General features: G+C 57.1%; 5 protein-coding genes across 5 annotated transcripts; all 5 read left to right on the top strand.

The window, feature by feature from the left end:
* Window positions 1–796: 796 nt before the first annotated feature.
* Window positions 797–2935, top strand: LBRM_35_6840 (conserved hypothetical protein; the record flags this gene model as incomplete). Its single annotated transcript, XM_001569246.1, has 1 exon — window positions 797–2935. One exon carries the CDS (start codon window positions 797–799, stop codon window positions 2933–2935), a length of 2139 nt encoding a protein of 712 aa, XP_001569296.1.
* A 5732-nt stretch (window positions 2936–8667) lies between these two features.
* On the top strand, window positions 8668–9645 carry LBRM_35_6830 (putative ubiquitin fusion degradation protein; the record flags this gene model as incomplete). Its single annotated transcript, XM_001569245.1, has 1 exon — window positions 8668–9645. The coding sequence occupies one exon, from the start codon at window positions 8668–8670 to the stop codon at window positions 9643–9645; it is 978 nt and encodes a 325-aa protein (XP_001569295.1).
* Window positions 9646–10351: 706 nt separating this feature from the next.
* On the top strand, window positions 10352–11914 carry LBRM_35_6820 (putative histidine secretory acid phosphatase; the record flags this gene model as incomplete). The annotated part of the gene is made up of 1 exon (XM_001569244.1): window positions 10352–11914. The coding sequence occupies one exon, from the start codon at window positions 10352–10354 to the stop codon at window positions 11912–11914; it is 1563 nt and encodes a 520-aa protein (XP_001569294.1).
* A 5513-nt stretch (window positions 11915–17427) lies between these two features.
* Window positions 17428–18504, top strand: LBRM_35_6810 (mitogen activated protein kinase homologue; the record flags this gene model as incomplete). The annotated part of the gene is made up of 1 exon (XM_001569243.1): window positions 17428–18504. One exon carries the CDS (start codon window positions 17428–17430, stop codon window positions 18502–18504), a length of 1077 nt encoding a protein of 358 aa, XP_001569293.1.
* A 1586-nt stretch (window positions 18505–20090) lies between these two features.
* Window positions 20091–21413, top strand: LBRM_35_6800 (hypothetical protein, unknown function; the record flags this gene model as incomplete). Its single annotated transcript, XM_001569242.1, has 1 exon — window positions 20091–21413. The coding sequence occupies one exon, from the start codon at window positions 20091–20093 to the stop codon at window positions 21411–21413; it is 1323 nt and encodes a 440-aa protein (XP_001569292.1).
* Window positions 21414–23235: the final 1822 nt, after the last annotated feature.

Here is a 23235-nt window from a genome sequence, read left to right as displayed (position 1 = left end):
GTTCATTATATGCAGTGTGAACAAAACGCAGGCCTCCGCCCACGAGGAGTCGCTTCGCGCCGCGTGTGGGGTGTAACCTCAGCACCAGACGGAAGCACCCCCTGGCTCGATGGGAGAGGGAGGGGCACGCGACCAAATCCGTTACTTTCTGTCTTTCTATCCTCCTCCTTTTTCCCCTGCGCCGCTTATTTTCACCCACACGGACACCTACCTACTCCACCTCTCCTCGCTTCTTTGTCGTTGCTTGTGATAACCCCCGTGGTCGTTTTGCCTTACCCACTCCAACTCTCTCGCCCTTATCCCTCTTCCTCTTACACACGTACACGCTCTGCATCAGTGCGCTCCTCATCGAAGCCTCTCTTGGGAGCCTGTGGCGTCACCACGTGAACGCGGGTGCCGTAAGAGCGGCACGACAAAGTAGTACATCATCTTTGGCGTATACCTGTACGTGTCTGTGTGGGGGTGCACTCCACCTCAGCCTTGTTCTATGCACCGAGCAGTCCGCTCATGCAGATAGCGCTCATCAACAGCTCTTCTTTTTTTCCCGTTCCTGCCACCCTTTCGCTTGCATTGCTCGCTGCGTTTGTGTCTCGGACCCTCCCCCCGTACCTCGAATTTTTGGGTGACACAAGCCCTGAAGAGGCACACTGGAGCCTTCACGTGGGCACATTGAACCCCTGTTGTTCGCCTCGACCGCGAGTCTGTTCTTTTGGCTCTTTTTCGCTTTAGCTCTCCCCTCGCACTTTTTCGACTGTCTCCGCTCTTCTTTTGCTGGGCGTGCGTGCGCTTTTCATCTATGCAGGACATCTTCCTTCCTAGCCTCTCTTCGTGCTGGCGCCCAAAGCACTTTCGTGCAACACCACATGTGCTTCATCTTTATCGTCTAACGTGGTGCTTCTGTGTGTATGTGTGTGTCTGTCTGTTTCGCTTTCGCGTTCGCCCCTCCCCTATTCCTATCCTACCTTTTGGTGCCTTCTCAATGGAGAACCGTGGCAAGAGCGAGTGGAGGCTTCTGGTCGTCTTGGCCGTTGGTGCCATTGCGTACTATCTCTTTACCTTGAAGCTGGCGCCAAACCCAGAGGAGCGGCGGCTGGCAGCTCTTCGTCGAATCCGCGACGGCGCCTCCCCACTCACGCTGCTGGAAGAAGGATTCAGCTCAGTCGAGCTTCTCCATGCAGGTGTGCCGAGGGAGGCTCTGAACTCTGCCTCCGCAGTGTCCCTGTCTACCTCGCCGTCTCAAACCCCGCGAAGGGAGTCATGCTCCCGCTCACCCAGCACGCCAAGCTCATGTTCACGGGTCTGCGACCCTCTGATGATGGTGGTAACGGACACCATGCACGTTGTCAAGGAGGCGCTCAGGGGCGGTCGGCGCTGCCGCAGCATGAGCACTAGCATCAGCAACGTTCGCGAAGCAACACGCAGCAAAACTACTGGCTCAACAACAGCGCTGTCTTCCCGCTCAAGCCAGCTGCACGCGAAGAGCCCCTCAAACAGCTCGCTGCGCTCCTCCACTCGACTCACAGCACATGTGCAGTCGCCACCTGTGCGGCAAGAGTTTTATGACTGCCTCTCACCGATGCGAAGCAGTGCAACTCGCACCCCTGCGGGTGCTCTCCGCGTGCGAGTGGCGGCACTCTCCGCGGTAATCACACGTGACTACGCAAGCGAATCCGCCACGTACAACTACCCGCTCGAGGTGCTCCGCTTCCTCCACGAGGATCGCTCCCGGCTGAGTATCATGGCGGAGAACTGCAGCGCTCTTGAAGGCGACGAGGTGCTGACAACCGAAGTGTACGTCAAGCGTTCGCTGGAGCGGGCTCGTGCCGCGGCGGAGAATGCTAAAGCCTACTTCAAGGTGAGTCTCTTCACTGCTGCCCGCAACATCGCCACGACTGTGATGGAGTCGTACGTAAACATCTACACTGGGCCCTCGCCGGTGATTCTTGCCGCCCTCTACCTTGTCAAGGGAAACATAGCCTACACGATTCAGCTGCAGACTCACATAGGCACCTACGAAGAACGACTCCCGGATCTTCTCTACACGGCACAGAGCGCGCGACTGCTATGCGCGGAGAAGACGCCGTGTGGCTGGTGGCGTCGTCGAGCGGGGCGGAACGAGTACCACGTTCAAGCGCAGAACGTCGACCGCACTTACGTCGTGGAGACCCCCGTGGATGTTGCGGTGCGGGCACCGAGGACTCCCCACGCTCTGCGAAGTGAGCTCATTTTGATGCCGTGCAGCAGCGGCGGCGACACCGGGGCGCAGTGGTGCGCTATCGTAGCGGTTGTCCCGAGTGCGGCACGCGAGCATGCGCGAAAGGGAGAGAAACAGCACAAGGTAATCCCACTGCTACACGACGCGCACGTGTCGATTGAGCTCACAGTGCACATGCCTGACAGTGCAGCGGCAGGCACGACATCGTCACCGCCGCCGCTGCCGCCTCCACTCGCGGCTGTCATGGCACGCGAGGCTACTGCGAGAGATGCACAGCTTTTCAGCAGCGTTTACCGATCTGCTGAGCTGACCATGCCCCTCCCACCACCTGAGTACTTCCAAACGGTCGTGTGCGAGCACCCCTATGAGACTTCCGTGACGCTCTTCATCACTTCTTTGACCTCTGCAGAGTCGTTTGAGGTGGAGCTGCGCTGTCTGAAGGACATGAACGATGTCTCGCTGAAGCAGCTGCTCTCGTACGTGCCGACACTGCTGCTCAACCATGCCCGCCCGCGGTGCTCGACGAACGCTGCAGGTCAAGCATGTTTCTCTGTCGAGGGACTCGCCGTGTCGCCAACGGAGACGACGTTGCGGGTGTATGGGGTACAACAGGGAGCGGAAACCTGGCTCATTATGCGATGGCTGTGCGCCAGCACTGCTGTGGAGCTGAGCGAGCTGGAGCAGTACCGTAGCGAGCTCCTCAAGAGGGTTCTCTGCTGAGTTGGCTGAAAGATGAACCGCACATCGATTCCCATACAACTGACAAGGCTCCAGTCTTCAGCCTCTCGTGCTATTCCCCTTTCCTCTGTGTCTCCTCTGCTGAGGGCGCCGAATGCCTGTGCTATTTATTTGGAGGACTGCTGTTGGTATTACACGTGGAGCCGCCCTGTCGGCAAACGTGGGAGACATGGATGCTTTGTGTGTGTGTGTGTGTGTGTGTGTGTGTGTGTGTCTGGGTGTGTATGTGTGTCTCGCCTCCTCCCAAGCCCCACTCCCGTTGCTCATAGCGCACATGGACCGAAGGAAAGGAATAAGCGTAAGAGCTGCGCGTGCAACTCTCTTCTCCGCTGCCCAAAGCTTCTCAAGACCCATGCAACGCTTCTTTAGCTGGAATTTGAATGTGACCAAACATGGCTCGGCGTTCCTATATGCCGTTTACCTCCTCTTCTGCTCTCTTTGCTCTCTTGTTGGGAGCACTGCACCACACCCTCCGACCTCTCGTCCCCTCTTCTTTCACTGCCCATCTCAAAGCGGCAAGGTAAGTGCCATATTACTCACCAACATGTGTATAGCACCCTTCGATTTTCTTTGTTTGTTTCCACGTTGCTGCGCTTTGCTTGCTGTCCGACAGTATCGACAGCCCTGCGTTTTTCATTCACCCTCCACTTTTTCCCCCTGTGCGGGCCTTCCGCTCTCCCATGGCACATGTGAGCACCGGAATACGGCTCGCTTGTGTTTGGCCTTGTGTGGGGGGGGGGGGTGCATGCGCCTTCGTGAGCGCATTGATCGGCGTCCTCGTGCCTACTGGCACGTTAGCGCGCACGCATAAGTGACACCCTTAAAGCTCATTTATATTATCGATGAATGCACTCCGATAGCTCAGCTCCCCTCTCCCCTCTCTTTCCCTCCTCTCTTCGCCGCTGTCAGGAAGTTAATGAGCCTCTTGTGCAGTAGTGGAAGCTGAAGTGTGTATGTATTCATGCACATGGGCGCCTCCCTCTCTTTCACCATCAACCCTACCGAACGCTTATCATCACTACAGACGTCATTGAACGTTAAACTCGATGACGTGCTGCATCGAGCAGACCCACAGTGCATAGGTTGGTTGTCGAAGCTAACTGCACGTGGCTGCCAGTACTTCCCTCCCCAAACGAGGTGAGTATTCCAAGGCAGAAGCCGGCGTGTAGCGCCTCTGATGTGCCTGTGCAGCACAGCCACGCTGTCCCTGACCCCCATCCGTTCCTCACTCCGGAATCCTTCCGCGAGTGGGGAGGGGAGGCAAGGAATCGGCATCATCTATTTCCACGAGGATACGCTGCAGCGCTGCAGGCGTGACGCCACGGCTAGAGAGCGCTCTACCATCCGTTGCGGCTCTGGGGCCAATGAAGCAGGCATCACCTGAAACGGTGATGGGGATGTGCGCGGTGGGTCGTAAGGCACCAGGGGGCTGCGATGAACACCATCAACGACTGGGCCGCCCAGCCCGACATTCTGTGGGGAAGAATTGTGGGGCGACGTGGACACACTGGCAAGAGGTAGGCCGAGGAGATGTTTTCTTTTTGTGGCATGGAACAGGAGCGGCCATCAGCAGGCTGTAGGGGAGCATCGATATGTGGGACTGGGTGGCTGGATGCCTGAGGCTTCCGCAGGGGGGGGTAGCGGCTGTGGAAACCAAAGCATCCACAGCAACAGGTAGTCAGACAGTACAGTCATCATTCCCGGCATGGGGGGAGGGGCGCTCGAGATCTAGCGCGTGTTCCGCGGGATTCCGACGCGGGCGGCACTTCTGACTCGCCAGATGTCAGGTCCGGGTGGCACTCCAAGGATGGGGATTGGGGACTGTCGGCCTATATTGCCCGAGACGTAGATCCCGGTGGCGGGGACGCAACAGGAGGCTTTGATGTTTTCGACCGTGAGACCTGAAGCCGACTGCTGGCGACGTAGGCCGGAGTACGCCTTTTCGACCGGGAGGTAAAGGAGCGGTGTGTCCGCCCCCCCCCCCCCTCCTCCTGCCCCCGGAAGAGGTGCCACACATGAAGGCGTACCACGAGGCACTGGGCGGGCTCATGATGCTCGTGTGAGGCCACTATCGTCGATGGTCACCACGGAACGTCTTGCTCAGTTTCACAGTTGCAACACACATTGGCAAGCTGTACAACGTGGAGTTGAGGACTCGCAACATCGATGTGCAAGACGCTTGACGCAATATCGTCCACGGACTCCATTTAAGACTAGCGGCGCGAGTCCGCAGAGGGAACAGGCAGTCACCGCCACCGCTTCTGCGTGGAGGGGGACAGCTGGAGACGGAGCGTCGGGTAAATGGACTCTGAGGTCGAAGCGGTCAAGGACGAGGCGGCCGTGGCCACGGACGAGGATGTGACCGTAGACCACCAGTGACGACGAGGCTTAACTCCCCCCACCCCACCCCAGACCCCGGGGAAGTCGTCTTGAAAACAGAGGAGGAGGACAGCGCAGCCAACCAAGCGCCACCCTTCTCGTGCGGAGGCTCGATGGGGTTTGCCTCGCGCGAATCCTCGTAGGAAGGCGTGCTGCCCCCTTCTCGGGCAACAAGTCAGGCAGCTCGCTCCCTCGAGGGACTTGAGGGCGCCACGTGGGTTCATCGCGCGCCAGCAGTGCGCCGCCACTGCTTGTGTGTCGAAGGCTGCACCCCACCGCTTCCCGTGGCCCTGTACCAGGGACTCTCCGCCAAGCGGCCATGGAAGCACCATCAATTTCTTGGGCAATAAGTCTGCCACTTTTATCGAGCTCCACTGCCGCCCTGTTGATCAAGAGACTGCCGCGGCCTTTGTGGTGAGTCTGCAGGCTACCCCGTATGCCAAGCACACATACCTGCACCATCATCTCAGCGTGTCCTCCAAGCTTGGACAGCCGGTCCACTACCTCAAATTGCTGGATGCAGTGATCAAAGGAGCGAGGGGTCCTCGAACCGCTCAGCAGGCCCTATCCATCCCCAGCGAGTCTCTGAGCGACATCGTTGTGGGGGGAGGGGGTCGTGTCTCCACTCCTCTGCGCAGTGTACCGAATCATGTGGAAGGCTGCGTCCAGGTAGGACAACATCATCAGGATGACGGCCAAGTTGTTTCTACTTGTTTTTCTCGACGGGCTAGTGATCGACTTCGGCGAGTGGAGATGGGAGATCCAAGTGCACCTGCGACGGCTGTTGTGGGAGGTCTCTACCCGGCAAACGCCGCTCTTTCTCCTCCCAGCACAGGAGGATCAACCTTCCACTGATGGTTTGCGGTTTTTGCGTGCACTGCATCAGGGCTGGAGCGATGGATACCATCTTGGCCCGAATATCAGACAACGCGATCTGCAAGCGCGACGCCGTGATTCGACGCTTCCCCTTCCCCTGCACAGCGAGTGATTCAGGGCACAGCCGTTCGATATGCTCGCCAGAAGATGCTGCTGGCGAGGAAGCTCGAGTCTTCTTGTCTCCCAACGCTCCTTTGGTGGGCGACTCGTGGCCAGGTAGCTCCTTCTTCGACGAAAGCCTACTGATGCCCCCCTTTCCCTCCTTCCCCAAGGGCCAGACATCCACACTGCTGTTTAGCGCTCGCACACCCGTACCGGTGCCTGCGGATGAATGTTTCACTCCTCCGCACGCCTGCAGGATGACAGCGTTGCGTTGCGCTCCGATACGACGCTGCAGGCGAGCGGGGGTGCAGCAGTGTGTGGCTAGCCTGGGGGCTGATGTAAAGGCGGCACCCACAGCTCCTCACTCATGCCTTTTACTCAGCGGTGGGCAGCGTCGTTGGTGGCCGTAGGTGTGGACGAAAAAACGATCGACGATACAGAGATGGTGGACTCACTGCGCTCGGCTTTCAGAGTGCTGGAGGAGAAGTCTGCTGCCCCGCGACTGCGCTTTATTGTGTGGCCCCGCCGCCTCAATGCTCCATTGCAGAACGCCGGCTGTCTGCCCCACATGCCGCTACCAGAGGCTCCCTGGCAGAGCCTGCCGACGGGTTGGGGGAGACGTTCGACTTGACGTGTTTGCTTCCCCAGGCACAACTGCCGCGGCACCTCCACGCTCGATTTCCATTCCGCGACGGGACCGGCTCGTGCTACGAGATGCGAGCGCTGCCGAATGGGGCTGCGCATTAGTCCCTAGATAATGCCCGCGCACTCGTCGGCCGCCCGTGAGGGTGGTCCCGTCTGCACGGATGTATAGGTGGGCTTCTTCACAGACAACAGTCCTCGCATGGACCGACAACCTGCAAATTGCAGGGGAAGGGGCGGTGGTGCCATCGCGGTCCACGCTGAACACGAGAGGGAGACGGTGTGCGCACAAGTTTGCACCTTTGTGGGCGTTCACTTTGACCTCCGCACACGATGTGTGGCTGTGGGTCCAAAGGCCCTCAAGGGCGCCCCGAGAGACGAATTCAGCCGATTTCCTCCAATTCGTTGTGGCACAGCTAAAGGCCTTCGTGGGGAAACTGTGGTTCGCTGCGCGCGCTGGCGATTCCCGTTCATCGGCATTGGGAGCATTTGAAGGAAGCCCGAAGGGTCGGGGCAGAGCTGAGCCGATGGCGCATCGCACTCGAGCATAAAGGTACAGCTGAGCCCTTCGGCGTTGCGCCAGATGAAGAACTGATTTTCGCGCGCGACCGACCATTGCTCACGCCGAGTTGGTGTTGCGCAGCCGACGAGGGCAGGTATGTAACGTTTAGACAGATTCGTCACTCTCTGGTCGGGGTGGTTGGCGATCGATAGGGGACGCGGCTGAAACACGTGCAGCTACCCAAGTGTTTGGCTCCTTTCGCGACGCAGTCCCTCTCAGATCCTGCACATATCCTCTCGTGGGCAACAAACCCACGCTTTCCGGAGTGTGTAAGGGATAAGCGCGTGCCTTCACCGTCAGCCATGAACTCCGCCTCGGTCTGACAGCGATTACCCCCATACAGAGCGAGCCTCCAATACGTCCCCTCGCGACACAGACTAGCAGATGCCTTGAGGCCGGCCTTGTGTCCGATGCACGGGTTGGTTTGGACGCGCAGTTTCCTTTTCCTTCTCTAGTTAAGTCACGTGTGATACGGAAGAACAGAACTCTCGCACACACGCTACGACCCAAAATGCTTTTCCATTGTCCATTGCCTGCAATCGGATGATCCACGCCGCCCCCCCCCCCCCCCCCACACACACAAACACACACGCAGTACTCTCAGCTGGTGTGAAGGCAGTCCTTTTTCCCTGCTCTATACCCTTTCGTCATACTTTTTCTTCTTTTTAGGGGCCAAACTAACTTGTCTACACCTCACTCACGGCGTGCCCCCTCCTTGGACTGTAAACTGGTGACGCGGGCTGTGGTTCGGCAAATAGCCCACGAGCGACTCGGGAGGCTCGAGAAAGATCGGACCTGGTGAGACTGGATAGGTAGACGGAGGTGTGGGTCACTTGCCCCATACGTGGTCATATACACGCTAAGCAGGCAAGTATCACACATTAAGTGGAGCTCCTTATCTGTGCGAGGGATGGAAGGTCCAGCTTGGCGTCCAAGCATACCATTGCAAAGCACGCTTGCGACCAGTGGGGTAGAAAGTCAATCGTATCTCTCATGCCTCGCTCTCCTTTAGCTCTTCTTCCTTAACGCTGCGGCACCTGAGTTCTTCTGGTGGGTGATTTATATCACTCAACTTCATTCCTCCTATCACAAATTTGGATGGACTAAGCAGGTATTCATATTCATCACCCATCTCCTTCTCCGCTGCAGGACTATGGCTGCACTTCCGCAGTCCTACGAGACGCGGCTGGTGGCGGTGTCCGCCTCCAGCGTCAACCAGCAGCGCATTAACTACGGTAGTCGCGTGCTCTTGCCATCCAGCGTGCTGGATGACCTGTGCCGCATGACCATGGTGTATCCCCTCCAGTTTGAGATCATCACCCCGAGTAAGAAGCGTGTGTACGCAGCCGTTCTCGAGTTCAACGCGCAGGCAGGTTCGGTGGTGCTGCCGGACTGGATGTTCCAGCACCTGGGTCTTCGTGGCACAATGGTGGTAAAGGTGCAGAGCTGCAGTCTTCCGCCAGGATCCCTCGTGAAGCTCCGGCCGCATCAGAAGGCGCTTGTCATGTTCGAGAATCCGCGGAACCTGCTGGAGCTACGCCTTGCTCAGTATCCCGTGCTCACCAAGGGCACCACTATCGTGATTAGCTACGTGGATCGTGAGTTCCAACTCGACCTGGTGGAAATCATTGACATGAAGCAGCAGCTCGTAAATGGTATCCTAACGGTGCGTGCCGACGGTGCACCAGTGATGCTGAAGGTTGACTTTGAACGGCCGCTTGACATGCCACCGTCGCCGCTAGAGACGCCAATTTCTGCGGCCGCATCACCAACTGGCGCCAACGTTATTGGCGCGAGTACTCCAACTGGTGTGCAGTTTCAACCCTTTAACTTCCGGCCGCCGAGTCTCACGGACGGTCCTAAAGTGCCTGCTGGGGCACAACCGTTGAACCACCAACCAGGTCAATCATACTCCTCGTTCACAGGAGCGAAAGGCAGCAGCTCCACCGCCGAGCAAGAGCACCCTGCCTTCACCGGCTCTGGCCGAACCGTGCGTGGAGTCCTGCTGTCTGAGAATCAGTCAAACGAAGTCTCAGCAAGACTTCCTGCTGCACCGCCGATTGCGCATCCCTCTCCGGAGGAGCTCCGTGCGATGCGACTGAAGGCCCTCGGTGGAGAAAGGCGCTCATGAAGTCCTCCTATTTATGTGTGTGTGTGTGCGCGCGCATTCTTGGGTCTGCATGTGTGTCTTGGCAAAAGAAACTAGAATAGGCATGCGCATGTGTCTGTGTGTGTCGCCAGACCCTCTCTCCTCCATCACCAACCAAACCATCTCTACCACCACTGGAAGCAAGAGCAAAGGAGATACTACATTACTACCATTGTTCGCAAGTAGGCACATCCATTACCCCGCTAAATATTACGCTACGGGTCACAGTGCGTGTGCATCATGAGTGAAAGCGCGATCTTCAAGCACCCTCATGCACTTTATCACAACCACCAACCCTCCACCCAAGGCTCAACCGCCCGCACTCAATGATCCTTTCCACGACCTCCTGACTCTCTCTGTCACCTTTCACATTCCCCCGGGACTTCCGCATGAGCAGATACCCCCCCCCCCCAGACACACACACACGGACACAATATAAGCTGCTCCCTCGCACATTTCCTCACGCACGTTTTCCCACGTAAGTCCTATCTGTCCGTCCCTACAATACGCTCAACCACCCAATAGACAGCGAGATATAGAAATAAATTTCCTATTTTCGTTTCCGCGGCCGCCACAGCAGCACACATTACAGCTGCTTCTCCACCTTCTTCGCTCCTCTTACCTCCTAGCGCGGCCGCACCTCGTACCCTTGAGAGAGACGTAGAGGAACGAGGACAGGCAAAGCACCATGGCCTCGAAGCTCCTCCGTGTGCTGGCGACCGCCCTGCTGGTCGCTGCGGCCGTGTCGGTCGACGCGCGCCTGGTGGTGCGCATGGTGCAGGTGGCACACCGCCACGGTGCCCGCAGTGCCCTCGTCGACGACAATGCGACGCAGATTTGCGGCACCGTGTATCCGTGCGGCGAGCTGACCGACGAGGGCGTCGAGATGGTCCGTGCGATCGGCAAGTTTGCCCGCAGCCGCTACAACGACCCCTCACTTGTGGAGAGCCCTCTCTTCCCGTCCACGCGGTACAACTCCTCGGTCGTGTACACCCGCTCCACTGACACCCAGCGCACCATCCAGAGTGCGACCGCCTTCCTGCACGGCCTCTTCGAGGACGACTACTTCTTCCCGGTGGTGTACTCGCACAACATGACAACCGACACGCTGCTCAGCACCGACACGGTGCCGTCCGTGATGGGCCGTAGCTGGCTCGACAGCCCGGCGCTGTCCGCCACCCTCAACCCGGTGGTCGACGCGCACCTCACCTGGGACGCCATCCAGGCCGCCGCCAAGGACGCATGGATCGAGGGCCTGTGCGCGGACCCCAACGCCCGCGCCGACTGCGTCCTCAACCTGTACGACGTGGCCGCCGCATTCGAGGCTTCCGGCCGGCTTGACTCCACCAGCGATCTCAAGGCGGCGTATCCGGGCCTCGTCGAGGTGAACGCCGCCTGGTACAAGTATGTCTTTGGCTGGAACGACACGGACAAGCTCGATCGCACTCAGGGCACGCCCTCGCAGAACCTTGCGCAGACGATGCTGGACAACATGAACGCCCACCGCCTCTCGCCGTCGTACAAGCTGTTCGAGTACAGCGCTCACGACACAACGATCGCTCCCTTGGCGGTCACGTTCGGTGACCAGGGCAACACGACGATGCGCCCGCCCTACGCGGTTACCATCTTCGTGGAGCTTCTCCAGGACACCGAGGATGCCAACGGCTGGTACGTGCGCCTCATCCGCGGCAACCCCGTGAAGGCAGCCAACGGTATCTACGTCTTCCAGCAGAGCGGCATCGAGGTGCACTGCATGGACAGCGCTGGCAACATGGAGGTCGCCTCCACCGGCATCTGCCCGCTGGATAACTTCCGCCGCATGGTCGACTACTCACGCCCCACCGTGGAAGATGGCAACTGCGCCATGACGACGACTCAGTACAGCAACATGGGCTGCCCGCGCACCATCGCGGACAACGAGCCGGTGCCGTTGCGCTGCGAGGTTTACCGCCGGGTTTGCACAAACAAGGCTTGCCCGCCCGCCCACATCCTCTCGGCGGCCGACTACCAGTGCCACCCCACAGCCGAAACACAGGGGCCCAGCAGCAGCACGAACAGCAGCAGCGGCAGCAGCAGCAGCAGCGGCATCACGACTCCACCTGACACCTCTGCCTTCCTGAGGCCCATGAACTTGAGGCCGCGCGTGCTCTCGCCGGAGAAGAGGCGCCGCATTGCCGCGGACATTCTCTACGGTGTGACCAACGGCGTTGCTGTCGGTGCGGCTGTCCAGGAATACAACCATCAAGGCTGAAGTTGTCGCCGGTAATGTATCCTGATGTTCTTCCTCTCTGCATGTGTGGCTGCAGATGAATACTGTGTGCAGTCTTCGGCGCTTCCGGGTGGCAGGGTAGGGATCTGCTCCGCATCTGGCTCTCTCTTTGCTCTCCCCCTCCCTTTCTTATCTCGGTCTCTCCTCTCTCCTATATCTAAGCTCCTCTGTTACTTTCCTGTAACCTCGCTCGCAGGCTGGGTATGCCTTCCTCATTAATTTATTAATTTCTCTCTCTCTCCCTTTTCTCGTCTCTCTCCGGCACACTTGCCAATCCGATAAGAACTCCGTGGAAGCAGCAGGAACGAGGAGAGCAACGGTGCATTAATGTACGAAAAAAAAAAACGGGCTTCCCCTGCCCTTTCTTGAGTGGGGCGAAGAACAAAAGGTGAGTGTCGTCGTTAAAATAGCGGTGCGCATGCGGCGCCTCTGGTTCTCTGGATGTGTATGTGCGTATGGGAGGTCTGTGTAGTGGTGCTTTTCGTCTACTCGCTCACTCTCCTTGAAGCACGCCGTGGTGCGCGTATTCTCCGCTTTCATTTTTGTTTCACAGTTTTTGTTTCTCCCCTCCACCTCACGCTAGAGTTTTCTCGGGTACTTGTAGATGTACTCAGTTTCTGTGTGGGTGTGTGTTTCTCCTGTCTCTTCGGCCTTCATCTCTGCAGCGTGGCGTACCTATGATCGCTATCCTTGTCCTTGTCATGGTACCTTCGTCGAGGTGCTGAATGTGTTTTCTTCTTTTGATATTCGTAGTCGATGCGCGACCACGTCGCGTACACCTCCCCTCTACGCCCCTCTGGGGCTATTGTGAATTGGAGAACAAGGACGAGACTGACAAGCTTTCAACATCGGCAATGTCTGCGGTGCTGAGATGCACTGTACAGACTACGGATTCGGCCACCGGTATTAAACACACGCCGACATCCCCCCCTCGCAACCTCACCGCACGATGTGACATGCTACGACAGGAGCTCCCTGGATTTTCCTCACCGTAGGGCATAGGACCCCCCCCCCGATACCACGCACGGAGGTGTTCTCCGTTGCCAGGGTGGTAAAGGGCAGGTGTAAATGGAGCAACTTCCTTCTGCGGCCAGTTCGGACTCAAGGCTGTGATGTCAGCGTGGAGGGGTAGTGATGAGTGAAGCAAGGAGAAGGAAAGCGGCCCCGGCGACGTTTGTTCGTGTGTGTTTTTCTTCGTTACTACCTTATTAAAAAACTCAAGCAAGTCGGAGAACGTTCGCCCTACCTTTGCTGTCCACCTCTTCCGCGCACGTGTGCTTTTTTTCTTATTTGCCCCTTTTGTTCTCGTTCTGGGTGGGGCAAGGGGAGCTGTTTGCTGACCTCGAACATCTTCCAGCCCCCCCTCTCTCTGTCCCCCGGGTCTCCTCAGCCTCTGTCTTGTCTCCTATTTTTTTTTCGCTGTATTACGCCATTACTGAACTGAAGGCGTCCTTTCCTCGTTTTTTTGTTCTTTGCGTGTTTTTTCGGCTGTTTCCCTCCAACGCTGGTTACCTCCGTACTTACTCTCTGTAGATGAGCTCTCTTTCTCACTTCTCTTCCACCACCACTACCCCCCTCCATTCTTACCCCCTTGTCTACCCCGTTACTTTTTTTCTCGCTCCTTTACCTCTGCCGCCCCCCCGGCACATTCTGTTTGACCTTTCACCCAATTCTCAAGTGCGCGTCTTTGCGCTTACTCTTCGCCTTCCTATTGTTTCGTGGTATTTTTCATGCAGGCACGGCGCCGTTGCCACCGCGTATCCGATTTCGCCATCAGTCACTATCGGTGTGGATGCGCCGAGGCGAGCGTGCTATGTCGTCGTGATCGTGGAGGTGGCTCGACAACAAAAGTTAACAAGTGTGAAACAGTGAAGCAAAGCGGGGTAAGACAAACCCACAAGATGCAGTGGGGGAACTCAAAAGGGATTTCACACCGTCATAGCGTACACCCACCCACTTATTGAGCGTACACACGTGTGTGTGGAGGGGGGGCGTGCGCCTATTATCGCCCTCACGCCTGCGCGCTTGTAGGTGGAAGCATGTACGCGCATTTGAAGCGGCGTAAGGAGACTGAGTCCTTCACCTATTTTGCGTCGAAATCTCCACATCCTTCTTGAATACACGCGTATCTGTGTGGCTCTTTCGTGAGTTGCGCAGCTTTTCGGCCGTACGGCGGTGTGCCGCTCTGTCAAGGGATCTTTTTGATTTTTCGTCTTGCGTTGTGCTCCCCTCCCCTTCTATATTTGGCCACCTTTTAGGGCATTCTCTCTCTCTGTTGGGTATACTATTTACCCCCTCTTACGTTCTTTTAGGTTCTCCTTGTACTTGAGTGGCAGCATGTGGGTGTATGTGTATGTCCACGTGTTGCGGTGTGGCAATCCAGTGCACTCGATTCTGTAGAGGGAAAAGGGGAGAGAGACAAGGCGGCCTTGGCGCACTACACAGTCCCCCATAGGCACGGGCAATTGTTCGATGAAAGGCATCAGTGGAAACCAAACAGAAGCACTTGTGTAGCCGACCTACTTGAAGAAGACAGTACACGTTTCACCTCCCGAAGCGATTTCTTGTGATGCGCCACATCTCGCTCTCCGATCCCCTCAACACACACCTGCCTCTCTCACAGGCGCTCATACACGTGCGCACGACACTCCAGTTGAAACTCAGGGGGAGGCGCTAAAACAAGAGGAAAAAGGTGAGGGCTCTCCATACACGCTGCCTCTTGCTCTCCACGTTCTTACCCATTGCCTTGCTTTGAGTCCTTTGGTTTTTCTTGCGTGGAAACGTGAGTTCCGAGGAGGAAGGAAAACATGGGAGGGGGTGGCTGGCGACTGGAGAGGTGGGGAACTGTCGTCTACGCGGAAACCTCTTTTTTCTATTTTTTTGTTTTGTTTTTCGATTTCTGACCCTTCATCCCCCCCCCCCCACACACACACACTCGGCGCTGACAGCGACTGCGGTAGGCGGCAGCAGAGCGATGAGTTTGGTCCCAATTGAAGTGCAACCGCTGCCGGTGTGCCTGGCCGTGCTGTTGCATGTGCCGATCTGGGATGGGCACGTGTTCGCGGCTTTCGGTAAAGTAGTTTCGAGCTGATCTTCCTCACTCCCTTTTCTTTTGTGCAGGTCTCTCTCTCTCTCTCTTCTTTTCCCTTCCGCCCTTTTTCGGGTTGACTGCCCTCTTTATTCTCTGTTGGCGTTTTTTCTTCCTTTCGCTAGGCCGTGATGGTTCTTGGTCTATGTTATCTATGGTGTATGCACGACTGGTACTGCCAGCTTCTCAGCGCTCTTCCAGCCCCCTTCTCTCATTGGGTTCAAGTCCGTGCCAGGAGATGAACGTAGACAAAGTTACACAGAGTTCGGGGGAGTGGTGGAATGGAGAAGGATAAAGAGAGCGTGGGGGAAGAAATGAGAGGTAAAGAGAAACGGCGTCGCTGTTTGGGCGCGCACGGACTCCGCAGTGTTGTGTGGCGTACCTCAACACACTTGCTGGCGCTCTCTTGCAACTCCACGGGCACCTCCCTCTCTCTTCCCTGCTGCATCTACCCCCCCCCCCTCCCTCTGCCGAACGTCTTGGCACCGTCAGCACGGTCCGTTGTGATTATGCTGACAGAACAGCTCAAGACAAAGGACATGAGGGGGGCACTTTTCTACTCCGACTCGTCTCGGAGCCTACTGTGTCTTTTTTCTGCAGTTCAACGGCCTAGAGGGAAGGAGGCCGCAAGAATGTTTTCTGTTCGCATTCCTGTCGTGTGCAGTGATCGAGAATGGCGTGGATCGGCGAAGAGAAGGGGGTGAAGAAGGCACGAGCACGGAAAAAAAAAGAGGGAAGAAGGACAAGTAGAGGGGTTGGGGTCGACTAGAGATTGAGGGGAGAGGGTGATGGAGGGGGAATGAAAGGGCCAGTAGACATCCAGCAACAGCATTTGGCAAATGGGACGGAGAGGGTTGTGGAGTGGAGGCGACGAAGGGAAAACGGTCAAACCAAAAGAGACAAAGTCGATCACACTCTCACCCTACTTCTTCCCGCTGCTGCTGTTTGTTTTCTTTTGCGCATGTGTCAAGGACGATGGCGTTGCGAGTGTCCTTCTGTTCAGCCTTTTTAAACGAAGCGGAAGACGCGCGATGTTTTCGTATGATCCCTGTTGAGCGCTTTTGTTTGTATGTGGGATATCACCCTTTCCTCTCCTCTCTGCCTGGGTGTGTCTGTGCGCCACCACCAAAAGCCCGTCACTCGTCCACCTCCTCTCTTTTTCTCGCTCGCTGCCCCTCAAGCGCTGTTGTTCATTGGCTACTCTCCTACTCTGTCTATCACCCCTTCGCTCTCCGTGAACCTCATCTCCTTTCTTCACCCCACTCCCCGATTCTTCTCTCTCGCGGTCCCTTCTTCCCCTCTTGCTCTTCCTGTGGGCCGAACTGAGGGACAGCGATGCAGCATCTCAGGGTGTGCCTGCACGTTTGCAGCTCCTCCCGAGAACGTGTGTGTGTGTGTGTGTGTGTTTATGTCGCCCCCTCGTTTGCTTGAAACGTCGCTTGCCACGTGCCGGAATGTACAAGGGACGAGGGGTAGTTTGGGGGAAGAAGGAAGGAAAGGACGCCGTGTAACTGCACACTGCACCAGCACTACCACGCGCCGGCAGAACGAAGAAGAACAGGAGAAACGATAGTGTGTCACTAACATACGTGCACGGCTAAGCAGAGGGGTGACGCCTAAAGGCGAAAAAAAGACATGGTGATCGTATGGTGGATCACCACAGTAAAAAAAAAAAAAGAAGCGCACGTAAACCTAACGCAGGAACAGCCATCGACCCCTATCACGACAAAGGGGCGGCTGCAGAGAAGACGGAGCCCACGCGCTTCGAGGAAGTGTTTCGGCCAGTGCTCTTACAAAGAAAGCGCCTAGTCCTTTTCCTCAGTCTCTCTCTCTCTTGTACGAAATGCGCAAGGCGTGACGCTTCCACGTGCATGACGGTAGGTGCGAGGCAGACAGGATCTCAGAAGAGAGCGCTCTTTTGCCTGAGGGAATGCTTAACGAATGCGTGGCCTTCTCCTGTGTGTCTGGTTGCTACCATCTCACTTCTCTGTCTTCCATCGGCACCCCCTTTTTCTTTGCCTCTCACATCAATGCCTCTCGCTCGGGCGCGCGATCTTTTGTCTGGTCGTTTCACCTGTACGCCAGCGTCCGACGTTGGTTGAGGAAGTGCTAGCTAATAAACGAAAAGGCAAGGAGAACTATACACCGTGTGCAGCACTTGACCTCCCACGACTGTGTGTGTGTGTGTGTGCGTTTATTGCCCATTTTTTCTGTCTACTCTTCTCGTTGTTTTTTTTTTGCCTCCCTTGTGGGTGGGTATGCAGAGAAAAGGCATAGCGTACGCGCGTGAATTGTCGCACCTCAATACGCTATAGAACCCGAATCGAAGCCTACAATTTTGGCCTCTCTACGCTTACCTCTTTCTCCCTTCCCCCATCTCTCTTGCAGCCCTCTCATCACTGCCACTATGACCTCCTATGGCCTCGACGGCGAGGTTGAGCAGCGCTACCGCATTCTCCGCCACATTGGCAGCGGCGCTTACGGGGTAGTGTGGTGTGCCCTCGACCACCTTACTGGCAAACTCGTAGCCCTCAAAAAGGTCTACGACGCCTTTGGCAACGTTCAAGACGCTCAGCGCACCTATCGGGAAGTCATGCTACTGCAGCAGCTGCGACACAACCCCTTTGTTGTCGACATCCTCAACGTGATTCGTGCGGCTAACGACATTGACCTGTACCTCGTCTTTGAGCTGATAGAGACAGACCTCACGGCGATTATCCGTAAAAACCTTCTGCAGCGCGATCACAAGCGCTTCCTCACCTATCAGCTACTTCGCACCGTGGCGCAGCTCCACGCACAAAACGTCATTCACCGGGACTTGAAGCCGGCCAACGTATTTGTGAGCAGCGACTGCTCCATCAAACTCGGAGACTTTGGCTTGGCCCGCACATTTCGCAGCGGCTTCGACAACGAGCAGGAGTTTCTGGACCTGACGGACTACATCGCAACCCGGTGGTACCGGTCACCGGAGATCTTAGTGAAGTCGCGCGCGTACTCCACAGCGATGGACATGTGGGCCATCGGATGTGTGATTGGGGAGATGCTGCTGGGCCACCCGCTCTTTGAGGGCCGCAACACGCTGGATCAACTCCGCCTAATCGTCGAGGCCATCGGCGTGCCGAGCGACGCAGACGTGCGCAGCATCCACTCGCCCGAGCTCGAAACGCTCATCAACTCCCTTCCGACCCCGCTGAGCTTCTCTCCACTTGTGGGGAACAAGAGCCTGAAGGATAGCGAGGCGACAGACTTGATGATGAAGCTCCTTGTCTTCAACCCGCGGAGGCGACTCTCCGCGGTGGAGGCGCTGCAGCACCCCTACGTCGCCCCGTTTGTGCAACCTGGTGAACTGGAGAGGATCGAAGGCCTCGATCCACTCGTTCTGCCCCTCGTAGATGAAAAGATTTACACCAAGGAGGAGTACAAGGCAACTCTGTACAACGAGATTAGCATGCACTACCGCCACCACATAACAGATGTGTATTAGCGGCGGGTTGGAGCTGACGGAGGGGTACACCGTGAACCTGATCGAAGAAGCTCGAGCTACGCGGCGGCTCGCAGCCCCGCTCCTACGTCAAAAAGGGAGCCATGTGGTCGTGCTCCTTTTTTCTCCCCCCCCCTTCCCTCGCCCGCCCGCCCTGTACCTCTCTCGTTGAGTGATGGTGAAAAGAGAGGAGCGACTCCCCGCGACACCTCTATAGCATCCGCACGCGGCGGCGGTTGTGGTCTCACCGTTATCGTTTATCTTCTGTGACTCTTTCGTCTTCTCGTGCTCATATTTGTTCTCCGTGTCCCCACCCCCTTTTTTCGTTTTTCATCCGTACGAGTTACCCCTTTTCCTTCGCCCTTTCCTCTCTCTTCCTCCTCGCTGTTGTTGTTGCACCCGCGCGTGGTCGTGATTGCGGGGGATGCCCCTCCTGCCTTCCCTCCCTCTGCGCCTCATCAGCCTGACGAGGGAAAGAGAATCGATAAGAATGCGGAGATCGGATCTTCCGTTGGGTGTGTCTGCATGCAGGCATTAGAAGAGTTCTCATTGGTGTTTTCCTGCACCGCTCTCTCTTCGCGCAGGTGTGCGACTGGCCTTGTACTGTGTGTCTTTGCTCGTCCAGCCCCTCTCCGCTGCTTAGTGACCTGTTCCATGTTTGAGGCTGGCGTCTGCTGTGCGGTGGTGCGCTCTTAGTGCCTCTTAGCGTACCCCCCTCCTCCCCCGCTCTTCTCTCTTTTTTGCGCCCATGGACAACGTGAGGGCGCGTGTGTGTGTGTGTGTGTGTGTGTGTGTGTGTGGAAACGCGCGTGCGTATTGATAGTGGAGCGTGGGGATGTCTTTTTTGAAGGGCGCCTCCCTTTTGTCTTGCAAGGCAGCGTCACAAGAAAAGAGAGCATCCTCTTGAACGTGCCTCTCGATACCAGCACACCTGTTGTGGCTTGGCCCACTGTGCCGCACTTCTGACCACTGTGTTGCCAGGCAACAGACTGTGCTTCTTCGCTATGGCAAATGGATCACATTGACTCCAATATGAAAGCTTGTCAGGGAACCGACGAGGGCGGCACAGATGCGGCTGCTTCAACGCTTTTTTGATTTACAGTACCCGCTGACGTCGTCGATGTCAGGTGCTCCAAGAGGCATTTCTCCGAAGCTCCATCCCTGCAGTCTCATGGTTCCCTCTGCCTTCTTTAGTCATTCAAGCCCACCGACTCTCTCGACAGGAACAAGCAGCACCTGCTTCCTACAACAGCGTAGACTTCATAATAAACCGTGGCGAGCGGGACTGATCACCGTCTTGTAGTCTCTGAGTGAGTGTGTGTATGTGTGTCTTTGCGGAACGTTTTCGAGCTCCTGGTTGTGCAGCCAGCTACGATCTACATCAGTAGAGAGGAAAGGTCCGATAGCACGCACGTATACCCCACACTTACACCGGCACATGCACACCCACGCACCTCCGTGAATCAAGACCCATATGAAGATCAATTCAGCATTTACTGAACACGAGGCCAACTAAACCTTTGCACCATCACGTACCTTTTATCGTACAAAGGCTATGGGCTCCGCGCAACAGCCCTCGCTGCCCTACGATGCAACGGTGTAAATGCGGCGTCAGCAGCACAACGTCCGGCGCTGCCACCCACCATAGTCTGCTGGAGATGTTTCTGCGAGAGCGGCTCGAGAACTGGGATAGGGAGGCCGCTGAAGCCATCGTGGCGTGGGGCCGAGTGGGTGGCATGTGCTCGTCTGAGTATCAGTCGCAGCTACGCAAGGCGCAAGCGACGTTGCGTGAGACGCACAAAGAGGAAAAGCGGCGCGAGGCGTCGGTGTTTCAAGCACGTGATGGTTTTCGGACTGATAGATATCGGCGCCTGCGAGATCGCCTCGCTACTGAATTCTGGACTCATACGCAGGTAAAGCTGGATGCCACTCCACAGCAGCGTGACCGGCAGCTTCGGACCCAGGCGCAGCCGCAAGCGAACGGGCAGACCCCTGTCAGCCGCTCCCCTACGCCACAACTCACCCCACCGTCGTGCTCTAGGCAACTACGGCGTGCCTTGAAAGACTCATCGACCTCCGCGTCGTCTCAGCTGACAACTGCACGGGCCTATCACATGTCCCCCACACCAGCACTTCGCACCAGTCCGCCCTGCAGTTCCAGAGGCGCCAGCGGAGGCGACGTCGCACAGCGCGGGGCGCCGCGAGCGCACAAGTCAGAGGCGGAGGCAAGTAACGGCGTGGAAAGCGAGAGGCACACAAAGCTCACCGTGCCTCTGAATGAGCATGACAACGTTGCACTGCCCGGCGCCGGAAGTGATGGCAGCAGCAGGCTGATCCTCTCAGCGGCAGGCGAGCGTGAAGTCAGTGCTGCAGCCTCAACCCCAGCAGAGACCCCGCCGAAGATCGACAGTTTTCTTTCTGAGACCTTCGTTGTGCGGCGGCTAAGTACGCACGGTCACCTCTCCCCTTCCTTAGTCGAGTTCAAACACACAGTTCAGCGCAGTCATATAATGCTGGACAGCTCGCGGCCAGTTGCGCCACCTCCGCCACAGCCGGCTCACCAAATTGGTCACCGCTGGCCTGCGGCCGCCTCCGATGCGGCGCGAGAGGACTCTGCCGGTGACAAGGGAAGTACGCCGCCATCTGTTTCTCCGGCCGACCCGTCGCTGCCGTATCCCTCGCGTGCGAAGCCGCCTGAGTCGCACCGACGACGTAGCGCCCGAGAGCGATGCGTCAACAGCTCTGCGCGCACGGAGCGGTCTCGCGGTGAACCGGATGCAGACGCACAGGAGGGCACAGCAAGTGCTTTGTCGCATATCATTTCCTTCAAAAGGGGTTCGCACGCAGATGACCTCTGTTCCGTCTCTTCGGCAGAGTCCTACCTGGATCACGGCGACCACGACGGCCGGTGAGTCGTGAGCCGGTTTTCTCATTCTCTCCGTGCTCATAGTCTCGCTCTCTCCTCCACACAGATCCCTCTGCGCTATGGATGGTGGGTTTTGATGGTTGCCGTTACGTTGTTTCGATGATCTGCTGAAGTGCATCATGGAGGTGAGAGACAAACGCCGGCAGGAGAGCCGAGGATGAGTGCGTGTGTACCCTTGACACGGTGTTCATGTCCATCTCTCAGTGCACGGCACAGAAGGTGTCTCAGCGTTGTCACCGGCAGCACAACTAGGGAAAATCCTGTGCTAAGACGCATCTTTGCGGTCGCTTCTTTTACCCCCCTACCACAGACCCCTCTTCTGCCTTGATGGGTATCTTTCTCTCTCTCTGTGCTACTCCGGTGCCCACTTACTTCCCTCACAGAGAGAGAGAGAGAAGGGGGTAGGCTGCGCACGCCGGCATCACACTTGCGCCGACTTGTGCACTGCACACCACCACGTTGTCCTCCCCTTACCATCTCCCCATACAGCCCGGCTTTCTCTTGTTTTCCTGCCTCTCGCCCTCGCATACCCCGTCTGCCCTCCCGATTGCTGGGCCCGTTTGTTCCTTCCTCTGTGGGTCCGTGTCGGTGATCCCTGCCCCCACAAGTGGCAGCGCCATCTCTATTGTCTCTAGGAAGCCACAGGAGGAAGCCTCTGCAGCACAACACAGCAACGGCAAGTAGCACGGGAAGAGCGACTCATTTCTTTCCTTCTACCCTCCCGCTCCTCACGGAACTGCGCTGACTTGATCTGTGTATGCGCGTGCGTGCACGTGGGTGAGGAGATGTGAGCACAGTGTCGCGGGGGTGCCGCACCCCGACCCGCCTCCCTTTACATTGCTCTGGCCTGTTTAGCGTATGTCTTTCGCCACTTTCTCCTTGAAGCGCGGTTTGCTTTTTGCTTCTTTGCTATACCATGCGCTTGCGTTCTCATCTTGCGCGTGCTTTCTCTCTTGACAATCCTTCTCTCTTGCCGGTTTCATTGCTGGTGGGTGCGTGTCTGCGTTGCCCCAAGGGGGTGCAGTTTTGGGTCTTCTCCTTTGCACTTGTGCATTTGCCACCGTTTGTTTGCTTCTGCCGCTTCTCTCTGGCTCTGCCTCTCCCGCCCCCTTCGTACCACCGCGCATCCCCTTTTGTTTTTGGCTGTGGCGTCGCGGTTGCACTGGTTTTTGGCCTTCATTTCCTTCTCTCTACCGGATGGCATCACCACCCCTCCCCTCACTTTCTCTCACGCATCTTGCTACTACCATCGGCGTTCATTTTCCTCTAACTGGGTGGGGTGGTGATCTGTGGCGAACACAGGCAACCACTTTCAGAAGCATCGCGCCGCTTCTGCTGGAGCTGTCATTCATGCCCATCTAACCCTTTCCATCGTCCGGTTGCATTGCCCTTTTCTGTGTGTGCTCGGTGATGTGGGTGTGGTCTTCAAAGTACTCTTTCACCCACGCAGAGCGCATGTAGCGCCTGTGCATTGGCCTCTGGCTCATGTGCTTCGACAAGGACATGACCTTGTTGGTCATCGAAACTCATTCCTACCTGCAGGTGGGCTGGCAGAAAGGCACGCCGATGGTTGTTTCCTTCCCTCTGCAGGTCATAACCTCTGCTCTGTCGTCCCTTGTATCATCAACGACCATCTCGTGGAGCCTTGCTGGCTGCCTGGAGAATCTGCTCGGCAGCGCAATGAAGGTAGCCCGGCAGGACAGGCCTTATACTTCACCCTGCCATCCCCACGCATCTGCATGCAGCTGGCGGCGGCAACCGAGTATCCGCTGCTGCTAACGAGAGAGAGCATGTACTACGCCATGGAC

This window comes from Leishmania braziliensis, chromosome 36, assembly GCF_000002845.2.
Source record: "Leishmania braziliensis MHOM/BR/75/M2904 complete genome, chromosome 36".
Lineage (NCBI taxonomy): Eukaryota > Euglenozoa > Kinetoplastea > Trypanosomatida > Trypanosomatidae > Leishmania > Leishmania braziliensis.
Note: the sequence above shows the minus strand (reverse complement) of the source record. Positions and strands in the feature narration are given on the sequence as shown.